This window comes from Larus michahellis, chromosome 6 (genome assembly GCF_964199755.1).
Source record: "Larus michahellis chromosome 6, bLarMic1.1, whole genome shotgun sequence".
NCBI lineage: Eukaryota > Metazoa > Chordata > Aves > Charadriiformes > Laridae > Larus > Larus michahellis.
In genome coordinates, this window is record NC_133901.1 from 55,655,929 (window position 1) to 55,682,037 (window position 26,109).

General features: G+C 36.5%; 1 protein-coding gene across 15 annotated transcripts in view; it reads right to left on the reverse strand.

The window, feature by feature from the left end:
- Positions 1–26,109, reverse strand: part of EXOC6 (exocyst complex component 6) — a 99,254-nt gene that overhangs the window by 56,207 nt on the left and 16,938 nt on the right. For all 15 annotated transcript variants that reach the window (XR_012587779.1, XR_012587780.1, XR_012587781.1 and 12 more), the window contains exons 2-14: positions 21,498–21,669; positions 20,156–20,203; positions 19,941–20,031; positions 18,986–19,031; positions 10,883–11,087; positions 9,468–9,623; positions 8,386–8,454; positions 4,959–5,042; positions 4,819–4,865; positions 4,307–4,427; positions 2,283–2,354; positions 1,518–1,615; positions 289–394 (exon numbers count right to left, since the gene is read on the reverse strand). Coding sequence is in view for 12 of the 15 variants with exons in the window: in XM_074593294.1 (XP_074449395.1) it covers positions 289–394; positions 1,518–1,615; positions 2,283–2,354; positions 4,307–4,427; positions 4,819–4,865; positions 4,959–5,042; positions 8,386–8,454; positions 9,468–9,623; positions 10,883–11,087; positions 18,986–19,031; positions 19,941–20,031; positions 20,156–20,203; positions 21,498–21,669 (1,315 nt within the window). In the remaining 3 variants the exon portion in view is untranslated. The remainder of the gene's footprint in view (positions 1–288; positions 395–1,517; positions 1,616–2,282; positions 2,355–4,306; positions 4,428–4,818; positions 4,866–4,958; positions 5,043–8,385; positions 8,455–9,467; positions 9,624–10,882; positions 11,088–18,985; positions 19,032–19,940; positions 20,032–20,155; positions 20,204–21,497; positions 21,670–26,109) is intronic.

The window sequence follows — 26,109 nt, forward strand, 5'->3', positions numbered from 1 at the left end:
TAAAGACAGACTGTATTATAGTTACATAAAGACTATATCAAGTGTATTATTAATTTGTTTACAAAACAACGGGTTTCATTATTCACTCAAACATCAGAGCAAATGACTAAAGCTTTAATGTTCATATTTATTTATGACTAGATAATTACACACAAAGAAGGTGATTTAGCCTCTTAATCTACCTAGCTTGTCAAATTTTAATTGCTTTTTAATTATAAAAAACATTACTGTCCCAAGTGTCCTTAATTGGATTTCAACGAACTTTAAAAACATAAAACTTTTCCTTACCTTATCAAGTTCTGGATCTTGAAAAGGAAATTTGCTTATAACTATTTTGTATTCCTCTTCATTTGCTACAGGAATAGGGCTGTAGTTGTCCGCTTCAAAAATATCCCTGGTGAATTAGTAAAGTGAAAAAAATTTAGGACATGTAACTTATTTACAGTAGTTTCCAGTGTTACAACATGTAAATGAATATAAATTTTATTACCACACTTAGATGGGCAGCTTCAAAAAGTTATGAGCTGCAATCAACGTAATTTCAGACCTCTATGCCATTTTTAGATTAATTTGAAAGTACGTTTTATATGCTAACTCTTTATACTGTGTCTAATCACAGAGAAAAAATAGCTGAAAGCATTTTAATATGTATGACTCAAAGCATGGTACAGCAAAGGAACATTAGATAAACTAGTCTACTCCACGGTAAACCATAATGAGATACTTATTATGGTAGCCTAACTTTGCCTACAGTATGGCAGATATTCAGAGTGTCTCACTTAGGTACCACAGCTACATATAGTCAATCGAGTGATTAAGAAAACTTCAACTAGGTGCATGGCCACAGCGTTAAGTGCCCTCTGGACTTTTCTACTAGTCAAATGACCATACTAGGAGTCTACAGAGCTTGAGAACCTCAAGCGGTCAATTTAATTTTAAGGTTTTCTATAATACAATGTAACATAGTTTAGGTTAAACAATTTCTGCACATTTAGACATCACACTCTATCTGCAAACAGGCTTTGGAGTGCAATCCCAGGCTGGGTTTACAATTTACTCAATCAAATGATTCCAAAGAATAGGTGGAAACCAACCCGCATTAAAAAAAAATAAAAAGATGAGGTACTGGCAATGTCAGTAGTCTGTCAGGGAGACACGTGTATCAGCTAAATGTAAACATTAAGACAACATAAATTAGGAACCTAATGACCTATTGCAATAGCCTAGTTACTAGGTTCCTAATGAAGAAAAACAGACATCCCTCTCCTGCATGTTTCTCCAATAACGTCCCGTTGGAAACCCTCCTTCTCTCCCTTAACTACAGAAGCAGTACTTGATGGCTCTTGTCCTAAATATTAGTTACATGTGATGAATATCTTAGTCCTATCCAACCTGAAGTTCATACACGATACCAAGTTAATAAATTCTTCCAAAATTACAGCTCTATCAAAAAACCTTGAAGTTAGATGAAAACAAGAGATGCAACACAAAAGGCATGCTTATTTTGAAATACCAACCTGAACAGTCCAGACCACTTTTTAAGAAGTGTTTCATTGTACTGGTCTCTTATCTCAAATAAAAGATCAAATAGTCGGTTCACAGGAAAACCATAGCCCTAAGGTATAAAAATGAAAAGGGTGGATAATTCAAGAAGTAACACACTCAATTCCTATCACGTCACTTCAGGACTCTGAGATGAGACTTATTATTCAATCTTGTCACTTCTATAAAACAGTTCTAGTACTTTAAATACACCACTACAATTAGAAGATTATATATTAAATTCTTACCAAATACTTTATCTTATGCTTTCAGGTTTCAAGCAGAAATTTGTCCCATTTCTCTATAACATTTTAGTTTGCTATTTATGCATATAATTAACCTTTTTCATCAGTCAGTTAAATATTGCAAGAATACTTGCCAATGATGTTCATCTGGTCTTTCAGCTAGAGAGTTAATCATACCTGAAATGGTATTCTTGCTAAAGATCAGAAGTAAAGCATTTATAAAAGACAAAAACGTACACAAAATACAAAGCTAATATTAATTTTGCACGTATATGAGTAACTGGATGTTAGCTAGATAGCCCAGAATGCATACATTTAATTGGTAATACTGAAAAAGCGGAACCAAGGCAAGAAATACCTGTATTTTAAAAATATCATTGTGCAATTTTGTTCTTGATTCATATATATGATTCAGGAAAACCAAAAGCATTGCACTTACCCAAAGGAAAAATTTAACTCTAGGAATTTCAGTTAAATTACGAATATAATATGTACCTGCAAAGTATCAGCAAATACTACAATGAGATTCTTCAGTTCCAGAACAAGGTCGGGATCACTGCAATATGACTGAAAGTGAGAAATTTTGCTTTTGTTAAAAGGATTTAAAATATGGGACATATGTTTTCAAATAATATTAACACAGAAGGTTGAACTCTTCAGCCTTATCCCTTTACCTGACTGACTGCCTCAGTAAAAAACAACTTGGACTCACTTGTCTTCAATTAGTCCAGCTAAGCTACATAAAAGTATTTGTTAAATTCTTATATATGAACTATCAGTAGTATAAAAGCTCAGAAAGAGTAAACTAATGTATGTTGTACTGAGATTCCAAATCAGCAAATTACATAAGCACACATCAAAACGTTTTGCTAAATCAACATCAGAGAAGTTTCCACAGGACGTTCTTTTGAACACTAAGCCTGGGTCAAACTAGTGCTAACTGTGCCACCTCAGACATTTTCCCAGGGAAAACTGTCTGTGCATGGGCAAAACACTATAAAATACTTTCTAAACAAATTCAAATTACAAATTTGATGGTAAAAAGTCAAGACATTAAGTTATTTACTCTACTAAATGATTGAAATTTGATTTTCAGAGGTGTGGAGTCATACAACCGGGGCTTTCGCCTCAGATTCACTATTTGCAATACTGGGTAAAGTAAAAAAATATTTATATTGAAATAATTTAAAGCAGCATGAGAATATAGTACCGGTTAGAGACTATATACACCTGTTTCACCTTTCTTTAATTTTTGCTTTTAGCATACTTTAATAAAGTAAGGGTTTCGTTTAAAATACCTCATAAGACAACATATGCTAAACATTATTCTGTACTCTCTGTGTTAGAAAGAGATTGGGATAGAATTGGGTTTGATGGGAGTCATGCATTTTGAGAAGAAATAGTGATCAACTACATGACAAGACATTGAAGAGCTCTTTAGAGACGACATCACTTTTACTCCTTAAATTACCATATTCTTACATAGAGAGTTCTTACATAGAGATTCTTACATTAAAAAATGCTGAATATATCTCAATTTATCCCCATCCTCTAAAACGAATTAAAAAGCATGAGAACATCTTATGTATCACTGATCAGTAAAGGGCCTATGATAAAGTTATAGTTGCAATTTGAATATTTTCCCTATTTTTCCTCAGTATACATGAAATGTAAAATATTTCTCAATTTAAAGATCAATTGTAATAAAAATAAAAATGACGTTGTGTAAAGGAAGTGGTTCTAGCAAACATTAAAAAGGGAAGGATAAAACTCTTCTATTTTTTCCTATACTAAAAGTTAGTCCAATAGTAAACTCTGAAGCAATTTACTATCAGACAGTCTGAGTGAACCATGGTACTCCATTGGGCTTCCCAGAGAAGTAAGAAATAGGATGCAGCTGTTTGGCATCATTGGAGCTAAGGTAGAAGTGTAACTTTAGGAGACACACTTTGAATATACTGAAATACTCAGCTGACACACAATTACATTCTAACATCTGTGAAGATTTTTCTAATACCTTTACCTCAACATAAATGTGTTACTACTACAGCATTGAAGAGATAGCTCCAAGGGTTTTGTGGTGGAGTTTATTTTGGAAACACAGCATTTGGAATGATAATTAGGAACTATTTCCTGGTGGTGCTTTCAGTGCTGAACTATTCAATCTGATCTAATGAAGAGGTCAGTTGAGACTAATGAGGAAGGATTGCAATAATAACAGCAGATTAACTCTGCATATTCTAAACTGCTGGACTAAGAGAAGGTTTGGAAGACCCAGTGAGTTGTAAATCAGTGGAGGATTATGCAAATAGCCCATGGCTGCGGATCACAGCCTGATACTGTTGGGAAAAACAAAAGCTTGGCAGGCTCCCTCCCAAATCTGAGCAATTTTTAATCACAAGGAAAAGAAAACATGAGAGGGGTGTAATTTTTCACTTTGTTACTATCCCAGCTTTAAATATACAGAACTCTCAAGTAAGAGGATTTAAACTGCAATACTGATAAGATTTCTCACTTACCGAATGTGTTCTAAGAACAGCAATGATCTTGGAAAGGGCCATGTTCCAGAGCTCATCGGTATATGTTCTAGTTACCAACCCTTGGGTTACATGTAAAATGTGGTCTTCTACTACAAAGAAACTAAAACAAAATAACGTTTAAATTATTAAAATGTTTTCCAGTATTAGAGCAAATTCTACCCTTTCACACACAAGCATAGTCAAACCCTTCCCCACTTGAGCAGTGACACTTCGGTAGGTTTGGTGTTCTGCTTCACCCAGTGTGGGGGAAAGTCCAAGTCAAAAGTCCCCAAGTCAAAATGGGAAAAGTTTGTTTCACGCCAGCTGGAGCCCAGGCTGCTGGAGGGTCCTTGTGGGGCACCATAATGGTAGGATGCTCTTCCCCACTCAGATCCAGCAACAGCCACCCACATGAATCTCGCGTAAGAAAGTTTTTGGACAACGGAAGAACAGAGGGTGAATGAAGAATCAGTATAGTAAAACTGATATAAATCTCCATTTAGGAAACTTACCCTACAATTTGACTGAAGTATCTTCTATAGCCTTCTACTGTTTCATGCTGTCAGTGAAAAAGAAAACAAGTTTAGGAATAAAAATACCACTAAGTATTAGGTACAACTCAAGTTAATGCGAACCCAAATGTATTGGTTACCATGCTTGACTGCGGCTGCAGAACTAATCTTGCTTGTTTCCTTCTCTGTTTTCTGTAGTAATTTTCAAATATTTCTCCATCACCCTAAAACAAGGCAAAAAGTAGCTAAAACAAGAACATTGTCTCAATATGAAAAAGACATTTCTTAAATTAAGGGTAGAATTCTCTTAAACTAAGCCACATATTTTGCATTTATTCCACACATAGGCCTCCAGCTGACACCAGCAAAGTTTTGCATGCGTGAAAAATGTAGAAATTTTCTTTTTTTTTTTTTTAAAGTAGCCTATAGGATATACTGTAAATAAAAACGTTGCTCATGTGCCTACATTCTGTCAAACACTATTATGCATTTTAAGCAATATTTATGTTTTTAAACAACAGCTTTTTTTTGTTTATTCTCTTTGGAATTGGTAAATATAATGACTGTGGGTTTGGATTTTTCTCCCATCGCAGCCCTTGAAGATACAATACCCTCTGTGCCTAATGATTGCATTGTGAGGAATTCAAGTGACATCTTACCCATCTCATTAAGATGACCATTCAGTAGAAACCATCTGTCCATTTGAAATCAATGTTACATTGACTCATCTACCTACTGAACGCAATGTGATTTGTATGCAAGCAGAATAAAGCAGCTTAGCATTTTTAAGGTTTTTTTTAACCTCATGAGCCTATTACTAGGACAGTGCTATTTAGAATTCCATTACTTGGGCTTCCAAAAATCTTCAAATCAAATTATTACAAAGATTGTATATTACAAAGTCAGCATTATTTACCTAACTCCTTTATAAGATATAATGAGGAAGGTTTAAATGTAATATTTTAAGTTCATAATGAATATCTCATCATATTTAGAAATACTCCTAACCTAACAAAATCTAAAAGTAAAAAAAGAGACTTGGCTTAAAAGCAAAAACCCACTTGAAACCGAGACGCAAATTTATTAGAACACTTTCTGTTCCAGCAAAACTTTACATAGCGTACTATAATTTGTACGAACATATACGGATCAGACACACTAACCATTCACCTTCATCCCAAATATTCAATGCAGTTTTCAGATGCACAAAGCCATTACTGAATTCCACTTCCAATGTCAAATCTCTACTCAGTCCTGACACAAGCTTCTCAAGTGAAAAAGAGTAGCTGCTGTTCACAAATCCACACCAAAAATGGAGATGTAAAATATCTCATGATTATTTATAGACCACGTTATCCTATGCAATCAAAATCAGCAATTCAGGCAGAACAACTATTTTAAACAGATGTTCTAAAGCAATCAGCAGAATACAGCAACAACCCTGATGATGCACTCACTCAATACGCAAAGGAAAGGCAAGATAAAATATACCGAAGCAATACTGGGCAAGTTTTGCCCAGCTTCCAAAGGTTCATGAGTTTATATCAATAAAAATAATAAATCAGTTCACGCTGGGTTATACATTCTAGGCATATTGCTCATATATCAAGTGTTGTTTCACACCATAGTTACATTTATTTTATACTGCTATACAGCATTTAGTTAAAAGGTAACATTACATGCTAAAGGGATCAAGTGTGTTTTCAGCAGAATTTAAATGTGCAGCATCTCACATAATATATGGGCTAAAAAAAGCGCTTTATATATATTGTCCAGAAATTTCTAGTCTAAAGAAAGGTTACCTGCCAATAAATACAGTCTATGTTTGGTACGTATGTAACTTGCAATCACCAGGTTGCAATCACAAGCTATGTAGTATTCTGAAGTATATAAAATACTGCTTTCTTCTTAAATATGAAGAAGCAGAGTAGAAAACATTTGTCCTGCATAACAATAGAATATTTTCTACAGCTTTGTAGCAGAGAAAGAATTCACTAAGGTGACATTTGCTGTGAGGTAAGTCCTTGATATGGAAATGCAATGAATAGACACCTGGTATCAACTCTCCTCCTTCGCTGTCATTATTAAATTATCTAAACTCCAAAAGTGATGGTTTACAACAGGAGGTAAACGAGAAGGTCTCCAAGAAATGGTTAATGCACAACTCTTGATAATGCTACCATGGCTTATTAATTAGATGATGCTGGTAGGAAAGACAGAAGCCCTATTCTGAAGACATCAACAACCCCTTTTTCTAAGGGGCTGAGGACTTTCAGAGAGCATTCCAAGTAGTTTTCTGTCTCCGGCAAATTTGGAAGCTGGCAAACTTTCTGTGCAAATCCAAAGAGCATATCCTCGGATCAAGGATCAATCCAACATAAGGATCCTTGTCAAAGTGAAGAACATTATCATATACATTCATATCATATATGGCAGGGGGGTTGGAACTAGATGATCTTTAAGGTCCCTTCCAACCTGAACCATTCTGTGATTCAGTGATATATTACTTCTAAAGGTCATCTATAAATTTTACTTCCTGCTCTTTTATTATACTAAAGAAAGAATAAAAATGTGATGTCCACTGGTGTATTTAACTTTACACCTTCTTTTTTATATGTTATTTCACACTTACTTCCTCTGTAAAAAGAAAGTCCACAATTTTTTAATAGTTCTGGCAGCCTGTCTTCTTTTCCTTAAGATAAATAATTACTGATGCAATTACTGATGCTTTTGTTTGGATTCCTTTTTTTTTTAAAAAAAAAAATTAACAGTGACATTATTATTTATTATTATTTAACATTATTTCAAGATATAAACTTTAATGTTTCACAGCTGCAAAGATTCCATAGAAAGAAGATAACTCAGCCTGAATGCTTGAAGCCAGGTCCAGCTGAGATTGTAGGATTAGCAATACTTAAAAGTACTTCCCCTATATGCCTTTGATACTTATAGAATAAGTAATCTGACTTCAAAAGTAACTGGAAAGATGAGAAAATAATAAATAATTTGTTATTAAGTTCCACAAAAAAAGTTTTCATCCTTGTTAGCTTGTGCATTGTATTTCTTTTACAGCAGCTAAAACGGGCTATTGTGTCTCTGCCACTGAATCCAGTCTAATCTGCCTGAGCACAGTCTGTCACAATCTCCAGTTTTTGCTTGCTATGTTGCTCTACTATTCTGGTTTCCACAAGATTCAAACTGAATACTCCTATGTTTTGTAATATTGATCATAACCCCCTAAACATCTGGGTAACATAGAACACTTGGGGGAACTGCAAAAGTGCCGATATCACTATTGAGGCAGACACGCACGTTTTACGTATATTCTTAATAAAGCTTATTAATTAATTCTTGCTCTGTGTTTTTTATTATGCGTAATAAAATTATGCATAATGATGCATTTGTGCCCTGAGTATCCATACTCTACCTACCTCAACTGGTTCGTTGAGAACTACTACTACTAGAAGCAATATGTTTGCTTGGAAACTATCACAGTACGAAAAATAAGAAAATGAACATTTAACCTCAAAAAGTAAAATATCTTTTTGAAGTCACCTTAATACATACCAAAACTGAGTAGATGTGCAAACACCTATAGACTGGAGAGAAGTCTACAAGATCTTGAGCAGTTAACACCTGAAGAAGTAAAGGAAAAAGAAAATTATACAAAGCATAAAATCATATAATCTGCAAAATGTGATACATTACCAGCAGAACTTCTCCACTTAATAAATACTTCATAAGACATCTTACTGGTAAGGAATTATCCTGTCCTTTTAAGTTCTGTTTTAGTGCCCTTAATTTCACAACTGCTCAACTTAGTTTCTTAAAAATTTGGAGATGTAGGGGAAAATTAGTAGTTTAGCAGAGTGTGAAGTTAGTAGATTGATGAATATAAAGTTCAGATGAATATGGAAATACATTGGGGTTGAATACAGAAGCATGACCAAATTTGGACCAGAAAAAGCCAACTCTGTTGACAGGTTTTATGGCTACCAAAACTATTGTTTTCATAGAAAGTGGTAGGAGTTTGCTTTAATGACTTGAAAAGTAACTGCATCAGTCTTTCTGCCAGTTATTTCAGGACCCAAAAATGGATGGGTTCTACCACAAAAGAGTAAATTAATTGCTGAACTCTCCCCTCCCTTTGTATTACAGTACTAGATTTTATCTGTGTTACAGGACCAGACTCCTTTCACTGTTTTCAGAGCACCAGATTTAAAGGTCTAGATACTCACTGTTTTATTCAATTTATGAATACTGAGTATTTGATAGCTGAAAGAGTTCTAGCACAAGCTGAAGTCCTCAACACAGAAATGCTGGCTTTAGCGACAGCAGAATATTCCAGCGGGCCCCATATCAATTACAGTGGGCAGACACTGTATAATGTAAATTGCAACTGAGTTCCAGAATAATCACAAGTTTGAATGTCCCCAAACATGATGCTAAAGCTAGCATTAATACAACTAATACTTTGGCACTATTTCCTCCCCCTAAAACAGTGACCTGGACTAGTGTCCCTTGAAGGTGTTCTCTGATTCTTCCTAACTGATGTTAGGAAGGCATCTACAGGCAGGCTACTGCAAGTTTTGTTCAATAAACCTACAAATATCACTTTAAATAAGACGTAATGATTAGTACAAAGTTACCTCTTCTTCATGTTCATCATCTTCTTCAAACGTTCGCTTCAATGTAATTTCATTCTTGGATTCCAAAATTCTGTTTCTACTTAAATGCATATTCCGACCATAGTTTACATTATTCTGCTTCTGAAGAGCGGTACTAAAGGTTTTCTGCTGCTGTGCCTGTTTTAAAAGTAGTACCAATAAAGAGGGATGTAATGCAAATTTCACCACTGACGAGTATATGCTATGACATGAAAAACAGGTGGTGCTATTGAACACACATCAGCGTAACTGCAAGATGTGCGTTCTCAGCCTACACTGATGATTTTGTCCTTAATTGATTTGGCATGATAAATTAGTTCAATAGCAAATTTCTGCATAATTTCTTCCCTAATCCCCAGAATGCAATTTTAAAGGTGAAAAAAATTAAAAAAGAAATCTGTGATTTTCCTGATCACAAAGTGCAAACATAGAATCAATATCTTAATGAAGTACAGTTATCACAGAGTTTCCAGCTATTTGTTTCCTGTCTTCAGTTAAGCCTTAGTGAGCAGTCAGCTGCAGAAGCCAAAGGCACTATATTATCTTTACTATTGAAAGAAATGCAACAAAGCAGGAACAGTATAATCTTGCAATTGTTTCATTTATAACAATCAATGCCGCATTTTGCAAGAACCGTAGATGACAAAATACAACCCAACCTGAACTCTGCCCAACAAAAAGTCAAATGAAAACTTTACTTGCTCTCCAAATAAATTTTAAAAGCATTAAAGCTTAAAAGCATTTAAAGCTTGCCCAGTATCAGTGCTTTAAAGTGGCAGATTATTTTGTGATGGAACCGGCAAGAGCACCAGCTGTCCCAATCTCATCCTGGCTCTCACTTTAGTCCTCTGTTGTGTGCCCTCTCTGGAGGGTAATATGCCAATGTCATGCCCTGTATTGGTAATACCTTAGAAAGAACTAGGCAGTTATCTCAACATCTCCTTTAGCCTTATTCCTCCTGGCTGGCCGGCCAGATGGGCCGCTCTCTGTTTTGGCGTAGTAGCTGCTGAGTTACAGACTGTCTAGGAGCTGACCACTCAAAGTAATTCACAATTTTTTGCAACTTGAGCTACACAGCATTCCTCCTTGCTTTCCCAGTGAGGAAACTACTTCTTGTCTAGGACACAGATAAAAATTTGGAAGGAAAGTTTGATGCCACTGAGGTGTCACGTTGCTGCTTCCTGCATTAGGCAGGGACCACTAGAATTGACAACTTCATGTCCAGGAGAAGAAACTAACCAAGATATTAGCAAGCATTTCACAGCTCTTCAACTTTACTCAAAGGTCTATGTGATGATTATAAACCTTAGACAAATCTTTTGGGATAACCTGAGACTCTTGACACTGATATTTTCAGTAGATAACAGGACTGAAGTCATCCTGTTAGGTTGGCTTACCTGCTTCATGGCAGTTTCCCCAATTCTGTCAGAATGCTTTCGAATACTCTCTAAGAAATCCTTCAGATCTGACATGGATATTTCTTTTATTTCTTCACGCAGTTTTGGAAGATTTTCTATCATTATCTGGCAAAAACGGTATTGGCTAACTCTAGGAAGGTACTGATTTTCTAGCTGTTCCATTGTTTTTAACGCAGAATAGTACCTACAAAGAGATTAAAATCAAATTATGTAGCTTCTTATAAAATTTTAATACAATACTTCGTTTATCAAATATAAGATATCAATATCATACACACAACCAATATATATCTAATGAAATCACCCTGTTCTTAGAAAAATTAAGAAACAAAAGGTCATACATATAACGCTTTAGTTTGGAAAAAAACAGTGAACTGTTAGAGTGACTCAGTCAAGTAAAAATTTTAAGTAGGCTCCTGTGGTATTAGATGTTCTGATCAATTGATTCCTATCACCACATGGAGCATCTTGCAGAATGGAAGCACTAAAGTCCTAACAATTATTTTCCCTCCTAGACTGAATTTATTTGGGTTTTTTATGAGTTCTTTTTTTCTGAAACACAAATTGCCAATCACCCAACAGCGCAGTATATGCATCAAACAACGAAAAAAATCTTGGAAAAGTGTGCCTGTATGTATCTGCCTTCTTTAGGTATATGTGAACATACACACACATCCACACCCACCCTCTTCCCACCACCCTTAGCTGGAAAAGACACATATACACTTATCTAAAGCAATATGTTTTGAAGCAGTATTCATATTTTGCTGTAAACCATGAATCTATTTACTCTTCTGACAAAATACAGTATATCCACCAAGAAAACAACAACTTGCAACAAGCATTAAGCTCAGAGGGTTTTAAAATAACAAAGACTCCATAATTTTCTCTATTCTTCTGTGTCCTGTTAGCCTACACGTTATCGTAGCAGAAATATGGAAGATATGGCCCGAGATGGGGAAAACCCAAAACACCAAGAAATACTTCCTCTCATGTCCATACACTACGCAGATGTTGTATAGTACACCTGTAACTATGTTGTGGTATTTTACATAAGGGACAATGAGTTTAAAGAAATACTTAAGTTAAAACTAAGTGTAAAAAGTGATTTAACTGCAAAGTAAATTTAAAAAATAAAGAAAGTCTCAACCAATTTTGACAACAGAAAGCTATCAAATACTGAGACATCAACTCTATTTATTACTACGGTTATTACGTGTCTTCACTCTCAGTTCTCTCACAGATTACAGGGGTTGTGGGGACAAGATTTACTTGCTAAAAACATTTATCAACTTCAGGCCTGTAGCATGTAAGCAAAATTTGTGTGCTTTCAACTGATTTAGGGAAACATTTAAAGAAGGAAATTTTAATGGAGGGAAATTGGTCTTCCATGCTTCCTCTTATAATCAGTAGAGAGAGGAACACCACAAGGAGGTGATTCAGAGCTGAGTCAGGCTCCTATATGCCTGTTCCTGAAGTCAATACCCTTCTCTATTTTATTTTCTCACAGGCTCCTAAGGCAGAATGCTTGTGAAAATTTTTACTTTATTGAAAAGATGAAGAAAACCAGAAGTGGGCCAATTCTGGGATGGACAGCTAAACTAAGAAGGCAATAAACAGAAACACCATGATCAACAAATCTGTGATGTCAACAACATTTTAAAGAGAGGTGCAGCAAACAGGTAAAACATAAACAGGACGGCAACTGTAGATGCGACAATAATTTTCCTTTATGCAGTATTCTTACCAGCCACTCAGCCCAGGAGGCTTTTGGTAAAATGCATTTAGTTTGGTCTATTATAACAGAATAAGGTGAACTGATGCCTTTTAGCTTGGTCTTGAATGGGAAAAGCAGACAAACTGAGAACAGACTGAATTAACTTGCTGTTAGTTCCAACCCTTTCTTTCCACAAATACAGAGTACTATCCGTGGCTCATTTTTAGCTTTTTGCATTATAACCTTAGTTCCCTTTTCTTCCTGAAAGTCCTACATGATCAGTATTGGAAAATTACTAAATCATTTTGAAAGAGAAAAGATGAACGTGAACAAAGTCCCTTCAACTGTTGAAGAAAACCTGGAAAAGCATCCCTTCCAGTTCTTTTGTTTATGGATATTACTTTGTAGATATAGTGAGTAAACAATTTCAAACTGAAATACAATTCAAGCTGCTGGCTCCCCTTCTGGAGACAAGCAATAATAAATTATTAATACTTCAGTCATAACTTTTTGTTCCATTCTGAAATAAACACATCGGTTTGAATTTTCTCAATCAAGACATTTCTAAGCTAACAGTTCAGCATCGCTGGAGGATGGGAAAAATCTTCTCTTTTATTCCAGAACACAACTGCTTTAGGAGACTGCAAATAAAGAGGTTTCAAGTGTAAATTAGGACCTTTTGTTTATTATATACTTGGTTTATATAAAATATACATAAGGCAATGGGAATGTTGCAGATAAGAAGGGGTCTGGGGGTTTTATGTGTGTGGGTTTTGTTTTTTTAAGTAGTAAATGACCAAGAGGGCCACATGGTGAGACTTCTGGTGAATAAAACCATAATAGCATCAAAATCGTATAAAAGGTTTTTATTTAAATTATACGGATCAGCTTATCAGAACACTGTTAGTTCATCTGGAAGGTTTTTGACTGCTGTCTCCAAGATCAGAATTAACATAATCCATTTTAAATCCATTCTAGAGTCCCTTACTAATTATATATATATATATGGAGCTCAGGACCTTTCCCTTTTAACATCTGTTCTGAAAAAACACTGAAGTCTTATTAATTTGAAGGTCATCTGCAGGTCAGGATTTAAACTAAAGAGTTTTGCATATCATTTCATGGAATGATGTATTTGTATATTGGGCTTTAAAAACATTCCATAGACTTAACTCAATGTTAAAGTTTTTGACAACAATATTATTAGTTCAAATCATATAAGGTAAAGACTGCCCATTTGACTACAAATGACTTAAGGAAGTATCTTCAATGTTATTTTTTTCATATAAATATGGCAGTCTTCTGTCTATTCTTCTGAGCTAAGCTTGTAAGAGTATGTTCCCCAACACAAAATTTATAACGTAAGCTTCGAAACTGCAGACACAAGTTTGAAACACCAATAGAGGTCATATGGTAAGACTGTCCAGAACTGATCCATCTTGTCATCAGAAAACTATAAGATGTTTTTTACTAACATCTCTAAACTATAAAAATAGCACCTTCTAAAACCAGCAAGAAGCAGGGCTGCGGGAAAAAAACCCAACAAAACAAACCCCAAAACCCACAAACCAACAAAAAACGCCAAAAGATTAATATAAGTGTTTTGCATCATCTTATTCTAAAATTTACCTCGCATTTTACAAAACATCCCAGTCCCAGACACAGAGTAGTCATGTCTGTATTAGAATTTGAAACATCAACACACAAAAAATCCAAAAGAAAAAGAAAGTGACCATTACTTCAGTGTACACAAAGTAGTAAGTTACAATTTCAATGACCGAGAAAACTTTTAAGATTTTTATCGGTGAAGTGTCATTTGGAGGCAGTTAAGAGAAATACTGTAACTTACTAAAAAAGCCCCAACAAGTCAAACTAGAGCAGTCAAGAAGCTACACAAGACAGGAGAAAGATGAACTCAAAGGCTGTGAATTTTACTGAGAATAACATATTTGTACACAAGTCTTTTGAGTAAAGAAACATGTCCCAAAATTTCCTGCTGAAAAATACAAGAGGAGAGACAATAATCTTAAAATTCCCATTTTATTTTAATTAAGGAAACAAACTTAATTTACAAGGAAAAAATAGTGGTGTTCTCCAACTTTTGTGCTTCCCTCTGAGGCAAATACTGTACGTTCCTGCTTACTACATTTCCACTAAGTAAATATGAAAAGCTTTTTGTACTTTACCAAACAAACTTAAGGGAATTCGTTGGACTTCTTCAGTAATACTGCAGGAAAGTCACATTCACAGAGATCTTGAAGATGATGTATTGAAATTGCAATTGAAAATCTTTCACTACAGGAACAACTATTTATTTAGGTTTTGAATCTAGTTGTCTTACCAATTCTAAACCTAATTTTTAAACTTCCCCAGCATACCAATTTTATCAGTTGCCCCAAAGGACCACGAACGGAGATCAATGCACTACTAACTCCAAAACTTCTGTAAAGTGAGTCAAAAGCTCAGTATTTCTTAAAATGAGATTAAAGAGTTGCTGTGTGAAAGAAACAGGACCTGTGGAATACCTTTTTCATCCATAATGATGTGATAGGAATTTTTTAAAAAAATAGAAATTATCAAACAAATACGGTTGTGAGAACCATGAGAAAGAAAGCAGCTGACAGTTCAGTATCAAATATATATTTTGATGGGGGTTTTTTGCCAGATTCACGATACCTCCAGGAAGTATTGATTTGCAGTTGGTAAAATCCAGTGCTTCACTTTGATGTGGCTCCAAAACAATGTAGAAAACCAAAAACAAATCACCGTCGGTTTTATCTGTTCCAATATCTTTCCATACAGACATGGGTATAACCAAATTATAGAAATTATGACGTTTTCCTATTGGCATCCTTTATGTCTTCCGGTTTATTTGAATGCTTGGAAGGTTTATGCAGAAAAAGGCTGCATGACTGTCTCAGTGAGACTTAGTAACCTAAATAACTAATGAACTCTCTCTTTCCCACAGTTCAGAAGAAAGCTTATAGTACGGTCAGAAAACAAATCCAAATCTTTCAGCGCAAAAAGCTCACTCTGAAAGACCATACTCTTTCTTTAGTCGTTCTCACAGTAGATTCAAGAAGATTCAGCAACAACGTTAGCAGATTGATTTATTCAATTATTTTCATTGTATAGTGGGCTTGGGGTTTTTTTTTTGTAGTACCCATTGTGGAAGAATACTTGCAAAAACACCAGTTCTAACAATTCCAAATTAGAACACAATCTCTTGAAGCAGCTGGGAACGTACTCCAGAGATACGTATCAAAATTGAAATACAACGGCCATGGTAACAGAGCTGCATAAAATGTGCGATCATCTTATCTCCGACTTAAAACTAAAGACCTAGGTAGCTCAGTCTAAATGCAGAGCCCCCATTAGGTGTTTTGGAGAGCGGTGGAGAAACCACGCCTCTCCCTTGTGCTTCCTCAGCTAAGACTTTAAACCCTCCATAACTCTTTTCAGCCAATTGTGCCTGCTTAGAGCAGATTCCGCAGTTACTTCCTCTCACAACTATAGTTCTTGTCAACTTGTGTTATGCATGGCTCAGGAGACAGATAAATAGGATACAGAGCCTTTCACCTCTAGGTCATTAGTTTAAACGTAGCCCATGTTCGTAGGGACCAAAAGTTGCTATCAACAAATGGCTTTTTGGACTCCTCAGTAAACCTCCATTCCATCAGCACAAACCAGTATGTGTTTCAGACCCAAAATCCTGCATTATCTTAAAAGGTGTCTGCCATGGAGACAGGAAATGGAATTCCAGTCTTTATCCTAAAAGAACTGTCCCCCCAAAATACAGAATATCCACGCTTTCTTCTTCCCTTCCTTTAAACATTAGAAATGCATAATGCAAGACTGTAAGACGGTGGAATAATGAAAATGAATACTGAGACTGTGAATGCTCCTCTCTCTGCCTCTTCCAGGAAAGCTTCACAGCAAAACTTAGGAAGGTCAGCTTTGAAATTCCTTGTACCTGCACACATCAACTGTCAGGTCTTTGCACTGATACTATGGATGCCCTTGCTATTGCTCAGTCACTTAGTGATAAAGGCCAGGTACACGCACTCTGGATTTGTTTGTTGCCTGCACAAGGAAATTACCATTTAAATTACCTACAAGTTCCATGGGATAGCCACCTCTAGGCTGTATTATAGGGAATTGTCACAGGCAGAGTAGTAACTGTAGCGTAGCTAATGGAAGAGATATCTGAGCTGGAGCAGTAGCCTGCAGCAGAATCTAAACCTTCTGCACTCCATGTGATGTCAAGGTATGGTACATCAAAGCTATGGCATCTCCCCGCTCCCTTAGATCTTTTTATGGTATGACAATGACATGTCCAAACCCCTCAATTCAGTATATCGTCCTCTGACTTTTGAGACTTCCTGGCTGGCAACTCCTTCCATGGGGAAATTATCAGACCTGAATCTCTTAAATAATAGAAATTTAGTTTTAGATTTAAAGAGTACTGATGATTTCTCAGAAAGCATATGAACCATCAGTGGACTCTACAAAACTACTAATGAACATGGAGTCAAAATGCTAAAGTCCATCTCCAATTTTATCTCACCTAAGTGATCTCTCCATGATGACATTAGGAACTGTAGCTTCCCTTGCAATTCTAAAACCGGGATGCTGCTTGTCTTGCCTGACAGAGCAAGGGAATGTGAGAATGCAGGCCTTGATCCCAGTGTTTCCATATTTTCAACACGCTAAACGTTGCTCACTCTACAGACCACCTTGCAGAAGGAAGTGGTGCGATTCAAACAGGACACTCTGCAGTCTGCTCTCTGACCACAGTAGCCAGGGCACTGGACTGCTTACATGTTTCTGCGGAGGTGCTCCATGAGAACTGCGACAACATGCTGCCAGCTACTCTAAGCAGATGTCAAAACAGTGTCCTGTTCAGAGGAAAGAGTGTATAGTAGTCAAGCTGGTAAGATCTACCACTCTGGTTCACATCTAGCAAGTTTTGGTTGTAGTAAGACACAGCATAGTCCCACAGCTATTAGCTTATTCTTAAAGCTCTTCTGTTTCTGCAGACAGCCTCACAGACAGCATGCGTACACAGGTATCAGCATATACACCACTGTCGACGGTGCATCAGATTTGCTGCACTACTGATTGATCTGTGTGTAGTAGATCTGAGGCATTTTGGACATGTCTGCATGCAGGCTTTAGAGCTGATTTACCCATACACAGTGGCCGTTGTTGAGGATTTTCAGATGTCTGGCAGTATGACAGGAGGTGTTGGCTACCCAGACAACAGAAATCCAGACAACCAGTCCAAAAGTAAATCTAGATTACACAGTAGCCCAGTAGACACCTGACTATGCATCGTTAGTTCCAAATGGAAACGCTCAGGTCCAGACAGACTTGTTAGCAGGAGCTCCCTGCAGTGGTGCCAGGTATATAAAGAGGCAACAACAACCATCATGAATCCAGTAAGGGAAGACGCAGAGCAATTGGTTTGACTGAGGCTGTATGAAAAGCAGGCAGGGATAAAGGTGGCAATGGTGCTGTAGAAATCAGGAAGGAGAGAACAGCAGCAGTAGTATTGCTGGGGTGGGTGTGCATGAGGTGCACGGCAGCGGCATCGGCCCCAGCGGGACAGGATGGCAGCTACAGGGGGGCAGCCAAGCCACCATGGAGAGAGAACTGGGGATACTGGGGTTACTCTGAGAAGATGAAAAGTGAATACACAACAGAGGAAGGAGCAACTGGTCATGTACCAGTTAGAAACCATTACTCTAGAAATTTATTTTTAATTATAGTTTTAATTTTCTTTTTTTTTTTTTTAACAAGTTGATTTGTCACAGAGGGGAAAAAAAACCAAAAACAAACTGCAACACATTTTCTGCACTTCTTTTTCATAATCCCATGCACACAAAAGATTAGCATAGAGATACCAGATAGGTCTAAAGAAAGGTATATGAAGTAAAATGTCCTTTTTCTTGAATGATGAATTTGATTTAAATACATCAGGATAGATTAATCAGGTATTAATGTACTCTGAAAGTTCTTTACTCCCTAAGGATCATCTTATTCTTGCTTCTTAAGCTGTTTAAAGTATTAAAAAATAACACACTTACTTCATATTTTACTATAATAATTTCACTGCATGTCATGCTTATTGAAGTAAACATTATTTTTCATGGCAATCACTAAGATCCTAAAATTTTTTATATTTAATATAACATTTGTTCACTTGCAGTGACATTCTTAAAACACAGACAAGGTATTATGAAAAAAGACTACACGTACCAAGATACAGGACTTAGAATACTTACTTGTCTACGTTAGTGTTTGCTATTCTATCAGTTTACTTACAAATGTTGTATCTTACTCACAGAAATAAGAACACTCACCTTTTTACATTCATCTGTTCTTTTAGTTTGCTGTACATTTCCAGCACTGCATAAAAACAAGCAGATTAACCCATGGATCTTATTGTGGCTTTAGTTAATAAAAGAGGAAAATATATACTGTAAAGGACAAAATAAACCATAGAAAAAGATATGCTACATTTATCTTATCTAATTCCAACAGTAACATAAACGTGATAAAACTAGCAAAAACAAATTCTAGAATGCAGCTAAGAAAGAAAAAAGAATTGAGCTCTTAACAGCTTTTAAATGAAAAAGAATTAAGATTAAACAAAACAGTAGACACTACATGCATCAAGCATATTCATTTACTTACTACATACCATAACTTTATCTGCCTTACCAGTCTATGATCTGTCTCCATTAAATGGCAACAGTACCACCTACTGTACTCATAACAAGTCAACAACAAGCCTTTACAAAGAAAATTCTCAAATCTGTCTTACGACAATATCACAAACAGGATAAAATCCTTATAGAGCTGTGTGTGCTATAATATTACTTCTCTGAAACATCATTTAGAGCCCTTATATTTAATTTAAAAAAGCCTGTAATGACACAGAGCTAAAACTACAACACTGAAATAGATTCATTAGTATTTTCTCTAAAATTCAAACAGTACAAACCATGCTCTTAAGCAACAAATTTTTTGTTTATCTTATTCAAAATATTACTTCATTTAAATCTGTATGTGCCTACATTGTTTGCATCATTTATATCTGTCTCGCTGTCTTCTCACAACGTGGCATAATTGCTCTACGCCAAATATCGTAAAAGACGTGGAAGCTACATGTTGACATCTTTTTAAATCCCATTAATTTTTCCGTTAAACTGGGTGTTACAGGACCACAACTTAAAAAATAATATTCTTTACCATTTTGGCTATTGTGACTTACTGTATTTAATTTGCCGTCATATTTAGCTATAGGTCACTCACCTGGAAGACACAACTGTAGTTTTTCCACAACTGTTGTAATATTCCGTTGCTGAACCCTACATCGGATGATTTCCTCTGTTTGAGCTATCACCTTAGAGATTTAAAAAAAAAAAAAAAAAAAAAAAAGAGAAAGAAAATCACAATTAAATTATGCAAATAAATTTAATTTGATACAAATATTCATAATGCCCATATAGGAAGCACCAATTTCTCACCTCTTTCCCAGCATCCTGAAGCCTTCGGTTGGTATCAGTAACTTGGACCTTAAAAATAATTTCACCTTTGTTAGACAAATATGCATATATTGCCCTGATGTGACTGCTCACCCTTGTAATCAGATCATGCTTCATGAGAAACTTAGAACAAAGAAATGCAAATTCAAATTAACTCTACAGCTTGAACTTGAACTTTTGATCGCAAAGGGCTTTTGTTAACTTCAATTACTTATGACAGTTCTTTCTAACAGATTCTGTGGCAAACTTCTCAAATTTACTTGGGATTTTTGAACTTTCCTTGTTTCTGTAGGTCTGTCAAACAATTCAAATCATTGACCCAATTGACCACTGGTCCCTTTTTGATAACCTCAATGAGCTCTATGGGCCATTCATTGTCTGTAAGAAATGGTGATTGCATTTTATGGTAATTAAACATTCATACTTTGCTGAATGCAAACACTGGGTGGTTGATTAACATCAAACGTGGAAATCTCCAAACCACAGCAACATTTTAATGCTGCAGGTGCAGGCAAAGCTCGACCTCAGATTTTCCCACATAGTAAGTGACTCATTAGGTCATCATAATAAGGAAGCACATTCTAGTTTATTAAAAATCTCATTAATTTCTGAACAAAGATGCTCAATGACCTCATTGACGCTGTATTTGGTCTCTTGTTATCTGAATATCCTTTATATAATGCTCTTCTAATCATAACCTCTGATGAACTATGCTCATTCTGTCTGGTGTGCATATTTTGCTCTCAAAAGTGTAAAGAGAGCTAAAAGGGACGGATCTCATAATTCACTATTCTGCATTGTGATTTGGGAGTAAATCTTAGTTCTCATTTCTAATGAAAACTACTAACTCCACCTACTCTCCTACTCATTACAGAGTAAAGAAAATTTATTTTTCATGCATAATTACAGTATTTTTATTTTTCTAATCAAGAGTTTCACTTTTTTCTAAGGTCTGATGTGTAAACGCATGATTAGAAAAGAGACCTACGCAAGAAATATTAGTTTTACCATTTGTTGTTCTTTACCTTCTGAGAAAGCCTTTAAAAAGGGCAAAATAATTTTGGTAGCATTTTCTGAAAACATACTTTTTAAAAAAAATCAGAATTAGACCTAATAAAATACTCATCTTTGTAAATGTAAATTACTGGATCAAGCAACACAGCTCTAATCACAAATCCTACATAATCCACTTTTAAAAAATTGTTGCAAACATCACACTGTATGTGACAATCACTAAATTTTTATTCTTCAGTAGGAGTGTCAAATTACTTCTTTTGAATTAAAAGGCAATGATATATGAAACTCTGAAAAACTAGGTCCTTACCTTTAATTTTTCTGCATCAGCCCTAACTTTAAGAAGTTCTGTAATAGCATCCACAAAGCCCTGATGGTGAAAATTGCACATCTTTTCTATCTCCCTGTCATGGTTACGTATGCAGGCATCTAGTTTTTCCATAAACCTCTGGTGTGCATTTGGTTGGTCATCATATACAGACCTGTTAAATACAAATAAGAAGTTGTTTACTTTTCCCCCCAGTTAAAAATAATACACAAGGATCTTTATTGAAATCTCTCTCTTAAAAAGAAAAGAAAAGCACGCAAACTTGATGTTACGGTGGCTTCATTTGTGATCCACTCCACCAAAATAAGCATTAAAAGAAAGAGATGGCGCAAAACTGAGAGCTGAACCCAGCCCTTATGGCATTAATCCAGGTGCTTAACCACTTACATCATGGTTGACCTGAGCCTCACTGCTCTGTTATTTATGCCCTAATGCTCAAATACGGGTACAAAAGAATCAGTTTCTCCAACCACCTCAAATAGCATGGATCGCTTTTCCATCAAATTCCACTCTTTGCTAAATATAAATAAGTGCAAACATACAAATTTGCTTTTCTGGTATTCCTAACATCAGAGTTATCCAACTAAATCAGGGTCGGATGCTTCCAGCCAGAAGGACAGGAGCACTGTGTGGCAGCAGCCAGACCCCTGGCGGAAGGCAATCCCCACTGCTCCCTGCCTCCTCCTGCCCGCCCTCAACGTCTCCCAAAGCAAAACCACGACATGCTGCTACCTCAATGGGATCTAACTTTCAGGAATGGCTAAAATCAAGTATTTTGGTTTCTTTTACTCACTGTTTGAATAGTACACTTATAAACCTCAATCAGGAAAGATGACTCCTGGAGAAATTACTGTCGTAGCTTGTTGAGCTGCATCAGAAATAGAAAGCTGCATGGAAAAATGCTCAAGCATGAGACCGAGCAAAGGAGACGGGGCAATTTAAAGCTTTAGACTTTAGCAGAGGAAGCGAGAAAAGAGGTATTACAGAGAACTGTACTGGAAATCAAAAGTATGAAGTCTCCCAAGAAAGGTTAGGCACAGGCAGTTCCAAAATTTCATTAATTGTTATAGCAACAACAGCAAAGACAGGTAATTTTTGAAGCAGGTTTTCAGATAGAATGAGAGCAGCAGTACGAGGATGATATACATATACAAACATGTTTGTACTGCAAACTACAAGCGTTCAAATAAAATCAGGCGATCAAAAATCTTTAAATTCCTTCTTTTTTGCCTCTAATTTCCTCCAGAAATCCATAAGGAGAAGCCGCTTTAATAAATAAATCTTAAGATGCGGGGGGGAAGACTGAAGTTCCAATGATCTCAGCGTTGCTTGTAGAACCACAGTCTTAAGTTCAAGACCCAGGCAACAGTGAGTCAAAGCCTCTACACCTCTTAAGTACAGAGAAAATACTTCCCTCCCAGTCTTCTTGGAGAAGTATGACTTCCCATATTCTTCAAGATCCTCTTTTCTAACCAGGCAGCTGGGCTCTGACAAGATCTGGGGTCATCATCACCAGTTCAACAAACCTATAGCTGAGTGTCTGACAAGAACTTTGCCTTTCAAGGAAGAAAAGGGTATAGAAGAGATTCAAAAGACTCTTGAAACTAGATTCTTCATCCTTTTTGAGTTCCTCCCGACCTTGGCTGATATACTCAGAGAAGCAACTGAAGTTAGAGAAATGAGAAAGGTAATAAGCTGTCCTACATGCCCAAAGGAAGAAAGTCAGCTCCCGACAGCCTGCTTGCTATAGATATTTTCTAAGGGAAAAATCGATTCAACAGAATATTCCTAGAATATCACCCTTTCGCTTATGATAGGAAAACAAGGCTATGGTACTGAAAGGCAGGCTCTTTCCTCCAAAATGCACCAGGGAAAAAACATAAAAGATTGTTGACCCATGATGCGGTTCACAAAGGGAAAAATACTCCTCACTCTTTCCACCAGTGCAGTTTGAAATGACAGCTGGAAGGAACAAACGTATGACCATCAGTCTTTCCTCCTGAGGTTCCTGTCAGACTGCCTGAAAGAGACTCACTCCTCAGGGCTGCCCAGGATGACTGAGGTTTAAAGGGCTGTGGTAGAAGATCGTGAGTGACCCACACCTGCCAGTGGGAAACACCTGCACACAGAAGCTGGTGCTGGCTGGAGGGACAAGCAGCAACCTGGCCTGGGAGGAAAGAAAGGTGCACAACACATAGTCAGCACTGAGTGAGCTCTCATTAGGCAACCTAATATTCTGCAGCTGAAGACACAGGGGGAAGCATGTAGACCCTGGAAGGACTGTTACCTGTAAAGAAATGGGGAAGGGATAACAAAAAGGTTCAACAACTGATGTAGTGCTCCAAAATACATGGTACAAGCTGGTTACATGAGTGCTGCTCTCTCTCTATAACAAAAGGGTCAGAGAAGTTGTAACCTACAGGGTGGACATAGAGGGACATCCACCTGTCTCCAGACTACTGTTCCTGGGGAAGAAATAAAAATATTAGGAGGACCAGAGGCATCAGACAGTGCCTTCACAGATATCGGGCATGCATGAGCTGCCTGTGAATGGGCTGGACTCATTATCTATACTGCACTGGATGCTAAAGCAAAAACCAGCAAAAACATTCAATTTATTACTGCTTCCTTGAGCCTTTTATTTAAGGGTGGAAGGAGGCTCCAAGTTTAGGTCTCCTGCCAATGTTCTCAAAGGGAAGTGCAAAGGGAATATCATTATCACAAAGACAAGAGACTTAACATTTATCGCTGTGTATTTGTAACTGTAAGTTGTGTAACATAACAGTAAAGTGAAAACAGTAGTAAAACACAGTAGGCCAAAGAGACCTAAAATGAGAACAGGACTGCAAAAAGATGGTGCAAGAGGAACTCCATACTTGAGTGTGTATCACAAAACTTTCTTTAGTGGTAGCAATGCACTGCCTTTTTGGACTTAGACATTGCCTGATGATTTTGGTATATCCACTGTCTGCAGTTCAGCATGGCTGTGTTGATACCTTTTTATCGATTTCAGATCTGCCAACACTGGCAGACATGCTATTAAAATACTGGGAGAGGGAAATAATTTGCAATCAGGAGATTTCTCTTTAAAATGTTATCAAACAATTCCATACAACATAGCCAGAAATTCTGGAAGCACATACAATGTAGCATAGGCAATACACTATTAGAAAAATTAGTATTTATTATTTTTTCTCAATATTAAAGCTACTTATGCTTCAGTTTAATGATCATAAATAAAATACTGATTAATAATTCTCAGGGGTATTATCACAATATTTAATTCAAAATCATATAGGGAATAAATGTTTAAAACGGGGGGGGAAGAAATCAATACTACATACATCCCGACACACAGCCTTAACCACCTCATTAAAATAACAGTTACTATTTTATGTTCTACATTGTACTGTTTTGTGCAGGGCTACTAATAAAATGGTGATCTGTGATCTAAAACAGAATTTTGACAGAGCTCCTTAAGATTCGCTAGAAGTATAAATTCCATACTAATTGCATATGTAGACAGCTCCATCTTGTGGGAACAATAACAAATCAACCCTCTTCAGCACACTAGTGAAGAAACTCCCGACACAGAACTGCTTACCTTTAAAGAAATGAATTATCACAGTATTTAAAAGAAATTCACACTTTGTATCACAACCCTCTGATCTAGGTGAGAAGTACGGGGATGAATTAAACAAGTTTACTAACGTCCTTAAGACTCTGTACTCTTAGGACACTATACACACGGCTATTTCAGGGGCTTCAGAAGGAAGTGTGACCCAAAGCACCAGCCTTTTTGAAAGTGTGTGTGTACCTGAGAGAGCCCTGCGATCCCTGGCCGTGGGCAAAAATTAGGCTTTTTCTCAAAACTGCAAACACAACTGAGGTGATGCACGCCTGATTTACCCATTATGGAACACCACACGTAAGTACCACAAGGTTTGTTTCTGATACTGAAGCTTATTTTCCATACACACACTTATCTAAATAAAGTAATTGCACCACTTTGAATAATTATCTGAAGGTGTACATTTCAATAGAATATGGCACTGATAGCAAATGTGCACATTTTTGGAGTGAAATTATCAGAGAGACAAATCACCATACCACAATATCTTGGAGAGAAACACAGAATCCTGAAAGCATCCTATAGCTAATTCCTTTAAATTGCAAGGCAAAATTAACAGAATTTACAATACACACACACACAGAGTTCTGCTGAGAAGAGAGTGAAGAAGTGGTAACCCTCCCAGATGCATTTCTTCAGGAGATTACTACTGCATGCAATTAAATCCACCCTAAAAATATCTCTCTCTCTCACTTTAAGTAGCTTCACATACGTCAGTGGGAAGTGTCATAAAAAGGGGCAAACATGCCTAGGTCATCAAGAGAAATTTTACCGGTTGTGCTGGTTTTGGCTGGGGTAGAGTTAATTTTCTTCATAGTAGCTAGTACAGGGCTATGTTTTGGATTTGTGCTGGAAACAGTGTTGCTAATACAGGGATTTTTTTGTTATTGCTGAGCAGTGCTTACACAGCACCAAGGCCTTTTCTGCTCCTCACACCACCCCGCCAGTGCCTGGGCCGCGGGT